General features: G+C 50.4%; 2 protein-coding genes across 2 annotated transcripts in view; one reads left to right on the top strand and one right to left on the bottom strand.

Moving 5' to 3' along the window:
- The first annotated feature begins 687 nt into the window (after window positions 1–687).
- LOC130129835 (receptor activity-modifying protein 3-like) overlaps window positions 688–8,638 on the top strand; it is a 50,544-nt gene continuing 42,593 nt past the window's right edge. The window contains exon 1 of the mRNA XM_056299500.1: window positions 688–1,083. Within this exon, the coding sequence (XP_056155475.1) occupies window positions 1,032–1,083 (52 nt within the window). The 5' untranslated portion in view covers window positions 688–1,031. The remainder of the gene's footprint in view (window positions 1,084–8,638) is intronic.
- On the bottom strand, window positions 3,611–7,734 carry LOC130129834 (polyadenylate-binding protein 1A-like; the record flags this gene model as incomplete). The annotated part of the gene is made up of 2 exons (XM_056299499.1): window positions 6,463–7,734; window positions 3,611–3,640 (listed from the first exon to the last, which is right to left on the bottom strand). Coding segments are annotated over exons 1-2 (1,302 nt in total), but the record flags the coding sequence as incomplete, so codon positions are not given.

The raw sequence follows: 8,638 nt of genomic DNA, 5'->3' as shown, positions 1-8,638 counted from the left end.
TTACTAACTAATCTACAGGGCGCGTCATCATCGTGCAGTGTCCAATGACAGCCAGGAGGTGGCAGTATTACTTCATCAGACGCTTCATAGAGGGCAGTCTGGGGGAAATTCGGAGTGATTTGGGGGGTATTGGTGCCAGTTTAGTGTGTGGCGTGTTGGGTGCCAGTTTACTGGCTTCTACCATTCCCGATGACAAGCCTGTGGCTATAACAAGCCTCCGTGTTTTGTTTTGTTTTGGGGTTGTTTTGTTTTGGGGTTTTTTTGTGTGTGCTAAATGGCTGTAATGTAATGTCATAATGTAATGCGGTGGGTTCCCTCCAACATCTGGGAAAACTCCCCAAAAGACGGGCCAGCGGATATCCAGACTAAATGTAAAGACATTAGAGTTGCAGTTCCCCTCTCTGCATTATAGTCTTCTTTACACCTGTCCGTCTCCCTCATCCCTCGTTTGTAAACCAGAGGCGATAACGGATTACCACGGGGCTGTCCTACGCACGCGCGCGCGCGCGCGCACGCTTTAATAATTCACCCATGCCTTGACAACGTTGCTTTGCAGAAAGCCTCCACCAGTGTTCTCCACAGATCCCCCCCCCTTACACACACACGCACACACACGCACGCACGCACACGCTTCATAAGCGGCGAGGAGCCACGCGCTCCAGCGCTGCGTTCATTGTGCCGGTGCGGGTGAGGCAGAGAGGATCCGGGCTGCGGGGCAAAAGCAAACCAAACAAACAACAACCAGAAAGCGTGGGATCCTACTGCTTGTCCGGGTTATACCCACAACCCCTGCTGCATGTGCAGGTTTTGTTTTGGTTTTGTTTTTTTGTTTTTTTGGCGACACAATGAAAGTGTGAAGGAACTTCATCCGGATTTGGAATAATCATCACCACCACCACCACCACCACCACCATCCTCATCCTCACCCTCATCGTAATGGCGCGCCACAAATACCTGAGCTCCACGGCGCCGCTGAGGTTTCACTGAGAGTCCGAGTCGCGTCGTGGGCTTCTTCTTGTGTGGCCAACGTGATGGATACAAATGCGTTCGCAGCCCTGAAACTTTTCGCGGCCGCCATTCTGGGTGAGTCTCACGTTATTCCTTGCACGAGAGGCTTCGTCCCGACGTGGTCTAACTCCCTCGAGCTCGCGCAGCCCGGTCTTGTGCCTCGCATGCAGAGATGGTCGTTAATCAAACCGGTTCATCGCAGGTGTGTGGAACAGGGGGCGCTTATAAATCCCCCGTAGACCTGACCCCCCCCCCCGTAGACCTGACCCCCCGTAGACCTGACCCCCCCCGTATACTTGACCCCCCCAGACCTGACCCCCCGTAGACCTGACCCTCCCGTAGACCTGACCCCCCGTAGACCTGACCCCCCGTAGACCTGACCTCCCATAGACCTGACCCCCCCCCCCGTAGACCTGACCTACAAGGCGACCACGGGAGTTTCGGACCTATCGTTTAATTAGAGCACGCGCGCTTCATTTGGCGCGGCTAATTAAATGGTGGTCCGACATGTGGGTCGGCTGTTTTCATGGCGGTATAATTTGATAACTGTAATTCCGGCGTCCTCGTTTTTAATGCGTGACCCTGCCCGTATCGCTTTAGATGGGTCAGAAGTTAAATGTAGACGAAGCCTGTTGTCATGGATTCTGCTTTTAAGTGACGGAGACGCGATTTAAATGAAATTAGCTGCGTTTAACCAGCGGGTTCCAGAGTGGACAGAGAAGAGGGGAGAGGGGAGAGTGGAGAGGGGAGAGAGAAGAGTGGAGAGTGGAGAGAGAAGAGTGGAGAGAGAAGAGTGGAGAGAGAAGAGTGGAGAGAGGAGAGTGGAGAGAGGAGAGTGGAGAGAGAAGAGTGGAGAGAGAAGAGTGGAGAGGGGAGAGATAAGAGTGGAGAGAGAAGAGTGGAGAGTGGAGAGGGGAGAGATAAGAGTGGAGATAGAAGAGTGGAGAGTGAAGAGTGGAGAGTGAAGAGTGAAGAGTGGAGAGAGAAGAGTGGAGAGAGAAGAGTGGAGAGAGAAGAGTGGAGAGTGGAGAGAGAAGAGTGGAGAGAGAAGAGTGGAGAGTGGAGAGTGGAGAGAGAAGAGTGGAGAGAGAAGAGTGAAGAGTGAAGAGTGGAGAGTGGAGAGTGGAGAGTGAAGAGTGGAGAGAGAAGAGTGGAGAGTGAAGAGTGGAGAGTGAAGAGTGGAGAGTGGAGAGAGAAGAGTGGAGAGTGGAGAGAGAAGAGTGGAGAGAGAAGAGTGGAGAGAGAAGAGTGGAGAGAGAAGAGTGAAGAGTGGAGAGAGAAGAGTGGAGAGTGAAGAGTGGAGAGTGGAGAGAGAAGAGTGAAGAGTGGAGAGAGAAGAGTGGAGAGTGGAGAGAGAAGAGTGGAGAGAGAAGAGTGGAGAGTGGAGAGAGAAGAGTGGAGAGTGGAGAGAGAAGAGTGGAGAGTGGAGAGAGAAGAGTGGAGAGTGAAGAGAGAAGAGTGGAGAGTGAAGAGTGGAGAGTGAAGAGTGGAGAGAGAAGAGTGGAGGGTGAAGAGTGGAGGGTGAAGAGTGGAGAGCGGAGAGTGGAGAGCGGAGAGAGAAGAGTGGAGAGAGAAGAGTGGAGAGAGAAGAGTGGAGAGTGGAGAGTGAAGAGTGGAGAGAGAAGAGTGGAGAGTGAAGAGTGGAGAGTGAAGAGTGGAGAGTGGAGAGTGGAGAGCGGAGAGAGAAGAGTGGAGAGTGGAGAGTGAAGAGTGGAGAGTGAAGAGTGGAGAGTGGAGAGAGAAGAGTGGAGAGTGGAGAGCGGAGAGAGAAGAGTGGAGAGTGGAGAGAGAAGAGTGGAGGGTGAAGAGTGGAGAGAGAAGAGTGGAGAGTGGAGAGTGGAGAGAAGAGTGGAGAGTGAAGAGTGAAGAGTGGAGAGTGGAGAGTGGAGAGAGAAGAGTGGAGAGAGAAGAGTGGAGAGAGAAGAGTGGAGAGAGAAGAGTGGAGAGAGAAAAGGCTGGTTTTGTGAGGTGGCAGAGGACGGCATGTTGTGTTGCTGTAAAGCCCACTGAGGCAAATGTGTAGTTTGTGACACTGGGCTATACAGATAAAATTGACTTGACTTGACTTACGGAGCAGTGGTCCTCAATCAGGTCCTCATGTGCCACGGCTGCACTGCTGGCGCTCGGTTCTGACAGGTGGTTCATACATTTACCTGGTGTGACTGATTATCTGGCAGAACAGAAACCACTTCATCGTATCCCAGACAGCATCCGGATGTGGGCCACTTCAGGCAGTGATGCGGCACTGATGGCCTTCTTCTGGCCCTGACAAAATGGATGTGAGCCTGAAGAGGCCCACATGTATAACAGCAAATATGGCCCAAATGTGCCAAATCACATGTGGGCCTTTTTTTGGCAAAGACGCTGTGCTCTCGGCAACATGTAGTCTGGATGTGACCCTGAAGTGGCCCGTGTGGTAAATGGTGAATATGGCCCAAATATCACAAAACAAATATGGGCCACCTTTGGCAAATATGTGGCACATGCGGCATTGCTATGGCTTGGTTCTGGCCCAGATCTGGCAAAACAGGGGGGACCGCCCAGGTGCCATCATTCCACGCGGTATGTGGGGCCGCATGAAAGAAAGATGAAAGTGGGGCGTGGGACGGGTCCGGGCCACAGCAGTTTTACTCTGTGGGATGGAGAACCACAGAAGGCGATAAACAGCTATACTACAGAGTAAAGTGCACCTCTACTCACATCTCCCTCTCACATTATTCCCGGCGTATATCCTCCTCATGCATGCTAGTTATTAGTCACACGTAGCCTGTGCAGATGCAGGTACCCAAACCTAGCCTGCACTCACTCTATTAGCAGCAAAACACTTCAAACCTTCGCTGCGAGGCTTCGCATCCGCAGAGAAAAAGCTTAATTTGCAGCCATTTTAATGAAACCAAATCCGAAGGCAACAATTAACCACATAATTGCTAATAAAGACTACTTAGGCGTTTAATTACAATGAATCAGTCATTCAGAATAAACAGACGGGGTTGAATATAGTACACAGCAAATACGCGTGGTTTTCTCTTGCAGGCACTGGTTGAGAGATGAGGCCTAGTATATGAACAACCTCAACTTAGCAAGATGCAGTTGCACACAGCGGACACCGGCGAGCGCTCACAACCAGCACGGAAGGACATTTACATGCATGCATGCTGTGTATATGTTCAACGTCCCTGTATAATAAACACCACATACTATAATAGAATTACAGCAGCACTGTACTTTAGTTTAGGGAACGTAAGTACAGAATAATTGACTGACCTGCATAAAATAACCAGGAGCAACATGGATGGAAAACATCCTGACTATGCAAACGCAATTTGAGTTATAATTTGAATGAATGAATGGTAATGAATAGTGCCGGTGAAAGGTGTGCAGAGTGCCATAATCCATCAATTATAAAGTGACGAGTCTCAGGGGTGTGCTGTGAACGGCCGGTGGTCTTGGCACTATCGGGTCTGGCAGGAAGTGAAATTGCCTCGTCTTCTCTTTCTAAAGGCAAGCGTGGACCCGAGCCCCGGAGATGCTGAATCTCAATTTCAAGGTCTGTGATTGGAAGAAAATAGGCAAAATAAGCCGCCCTGCCTGATGCAACTGCGGATGTGTTATAATGGGAATTCCGGCTGGGCAGAGTAAAATGTCTCCTGGCATTTCAGAAAGTGCAACTGGTTTATGTGTATGTGCATCAGTTCAAGTCCAATAACAGCCAGTTAAGTTCACACGTGGAGTACCAGAAGCTTTTCTTGGTGCCACGTTTAACGTAAAGACACGAGAACATGAAAAAAATAGGGTTTTTTTTTTCATTTAACATAATCTTTGAAAAGCATCCACGACACCTGAGACTACCTACATATGTACATTTCGATGAAACAACAGAGTCTGGCATGTGAACGTGGGATTAAGATCTGCTTATGGCTGGCTGCCATGTAAGAGCATCTGTAGCCTGCACAGGTCAGTGCTCCCGAGTAGAAAACCAGCTCACATCGGCTTTTTTTGACCTGAATTCGCACTGCGAGGGCGCAGCTGTGACAAATGTTGATAACAAGAATCAATCTGTGACAAACCGGAGGCTCCGCTGCACTGAACGTGTTGCACGCAACAGAAATGGACTGAGAAATTTCATTGCGGCCGCTTTCAGATTGGCGTTAAATGCCCCCTGGCGTCTACCCTGTGGTGTGATGCCTTGTAAAGACACACATGGGAATATCACTAGCCTCCCCTGGTTGGAAGAAAAACAAGCATAAAACAAATCCTAGAACACGTGAGGACAGGCCAAACCCAAACTTCCCCAGAATCAAACTCATCCGGCATTAAGGAGCGCTTGCTCTTCTAAAACCAACATGGCTGCTGCACCAGACTCTGCAGGCAGGTCTCCATCTGTAACGCTGGAAGAAGAAAAAGAAAAGATTCCCACTGACTGCACAGCATCTGCTTACTCCAATAAACAAGTAGTGATGGTTATTCATATGCATGTGGGGCGGGACAGTGCCCAAGGCCAACTCTGTTCTGTTCCCCGCTCTGAAATAAGATACTGTTGTCAGGGGAATGTTTGTGGAGAACTCTTTATAAAAGTGGTATTCGCTGGCCTGAGGCGAGAACAGGCCCCACTCAGTTTGTTTACATTATTGAGCGTTGTTTCAATGCATTGTCTTTTTTCCAATTATGGCTGGGGTTAGGCAACTTTCCTTCAGTGCTATTTGTCCATAAAACAAATCATATTCCTCTTACAGCTATGAGTAATTCAGATGGTCTGAGAGAAAACCAGGCCTGTCTGTATCCAGGCTCTCAAAAATTGCACGTGAGCTCACCTGATTGGTAGAAACTTTACCGCTCCCAGCAGCCCTTAACCAATCAGAGGAGCTCTCTGTGACGGGTCGGTCCTACTGCCCGTCAACCGGGTTTCTCGTCGTTACGGCTCTGGTAGAGGTGGCTATACTAAATAGCGTTAATCTTAATAAATACTTCACCTTAAAGTACAAAAGTGCTTCACGACATCAGTGTTGGTGTAACTCAGATCTGCTGAGGGGGAAAAAAAAAAGTCATGCATATGCCATACGTTTTACTCTCTGTGGTATACGGTCAGAGGTCATCGCTCAAGGCGCCGGTGTACTGACGATTTATGCTGCCTTGTCAAAAAATGCTGGTACTTCGGTGCCAGAACCTTGGAAATATGACCTGTATAAATACCTCACAGTGCTTCACTACAACAACGCTGGGGCCACTAAGAGATTCCCTGAAATAAATAACTTCACCGTGCACAGATTATCAATGAATGTATGAGTTTTATCAGTTACAACAGCAACACTTGGACACGTGCATGAAGCTTAGAAAAGACAGTTTATTTCACATTTAAAAATAATGAAACAGTGTAGGACTGGTTAATGTAGTGTAGTGTCCGGGGAACTCGGGTTCGATCCCGCCTGCCCCCTGAATTCTCCTGCTCACGGCAGCGGTTGGCTGAGCAGCACGGTTCTGAGCCTGAGGAACAGCAGCCATGAAGTAGCCAGAAGGCGGGGCGGGCTGGTAGGGATTGATCACAGGGTTGGGTACGGCTCGGGCAGTGGCCATCCTCTGCATGTGCTGGTTGGTGAAGTGGGCCTGACGTTCCTTCTTGTGCTGGGCTAAGGTCACAAACAGTGGTTTGGCAGCGACGATGCGGCCATTCATCTCTGTCACAGCCTTGGTGGCCTCTTCAGGGGAGGAGAAGCAGACAAAGCCAAAGCCTCTGCTGCGACCGCCCTCCGTCATCACCTTGGCACTTATTATGGTTCCAAAGGGGGAAAATTCTTTGCGGAGACGCTCATCGTCCAAGTCATCATCCAGGTTTTTCACATACAAATTAACCCCTTGGTATCTAGTCGCGCGAACCTGCTTCATTTGCTCAAACTTGCGCATGAGCTCATTCTGGCGCTCTCCCTTCTTTTGAGCACGGCCCACATAAACCTGCCTGCCATCTAGCTCTTTGCCGTTCATGTCATCCACGGCCTTTTGCGCATCCTCGTGTCTCTCAAAGTTGACAAAGCCAAATCCCTTTGATTTGCCACGGTCATCTGTCATGACACGTACACTGAGGACAGGTCCGTATTTCCCAAACATGTCTTTCAGCTTCTCATCATCCATGTCCTTCCCCAAGTTCTTAATGTACACGTTTGTGTACTCTCTGGCACGGGCGACGAGCTCAGCTTCTCTCTCTTTCCTGGACTTGAAGCGCCCGACAAACACTTTTCTGTCATTGAGTAACATGCCATTCAGTTCCCCAGTGGCCCGCTCCGCCGCCTCACGGGTCTCAAAGTGCACAAACCCGTAGCCCTTGGAGCCGTCTTCATCACAAACCACCTTGCAAGAAAGGATGTCTCCAAAAGCCGAGAAGGCGTCATACAGCGCCTTGTTGTCAATGGACTTGTCAAGGTTCTTGACGAAGACGTTGCCCACCCCACTCTTCCTCAGCGAGGGGTCACGTTGAGACCACATGATCCGGAGGGGCCTGCCTTTGAGCACGTCGAAGTTCATGGTGTCCAAAGCACGCTCGGCATCAGCGGGCTGCCGGAAGTTGACGTAGGCGTAACCGAGGGACCGGCGGGTGGTCATGTCCCTGCACACGCGGATGGAGACGATCGGTCCGACCGGACTGAATTTCTCGTAAAGCGTGACCTCTGTAACGTCCTGGCGCAGATCTCCCACGTAGAGGGAGGCCATGGGGTAAGCGGGCGTGCTGGGCTCCATCCCCGACGACGCGTTTTCAAACTGCACGACCGAAAAAATATGACAGCGAAAAAATATCTAGACGGTAAGTGGCAGAATAGTCTCTCCAGCGGCGCGTTTCACCACCCCGACAAACCGGAATTAGCCACTTCCCGGAATTCTTCGGTTAGCAACGTGAGCTAGCAGGCCCAAACGCCCGCTATCGTAGTTCGGCCCCAACCGGAGACGTGGCGCGTTTAAAACCGCTGTCGCCGTTTTCATACGCAGCAAGTCGAACGGCCGGGTGGCGCGTATTACACAAGTTCGATATTCAGATTCTACAAATGAAACGACGGCGCCCTTCCGACGGGACCCACAGCGGTGGACGGTTTAGCGGGCCGAGGCTGCTCACCAACGCTTCCCGATCTTGTTGCTAAGCGAGTGGCTCCGCTGACGTTCCGCGCGCTGCGTCTTTCAAGCGCCCCGCGTCACGGCGCGTTGCTACGCTCTCGCGAATCGAATCCTGCTGCGTCATCGATTTTTTTTTTAAATTCTAAAAAAAAACATGTCTGCGTCTGTACTCTAACACGTGGTTTGTTTGTGTAAACTGCTAATAAGACACGTTAGCCCCTAGCTAACGGGTCTGACCCTTTAGCCGAGCGGTTAGCGATGTCGCCTTGTGGTGCAGTAATCCCGCACCGGGCAACAAAATAACCAGTTACATTTGTTTCTTAATAATAAATTCTGCGCCGAGACTAGCTCCGGAGCGCAGACGGATTACCCAACCCCGACAAAATCCGGTCCAAGTTCTCCAGTCCTGCAGAAAGCGTGTGTAAACGTGATTGCATCTGCGCGGACGGTGCCGAGCTGTTAACTTCTCTCACAGACGATCTGTTGCAGGCCGAGCGCTCAGAGCTTTATTAATCTTAAAGATTAAAAACTCATG

The sequence above is a fragment of the Lampris incognitus genome, chromosome 19 (assembly GCF_029633865.1).
Source record: "Lampris incognitus isolate fLamInc1 chromosome 19, fLamInc1.hap2, whole genome shotgun sequence".
NCBI lineage: Eukaryota > Metazoa > Chordata > Actinopteri > Lampriformes > Lampridae > Lampris > Lampris incognitus.
This window is presented reverse-complemented; position numbering and strand designations above follow the sequence as displayed.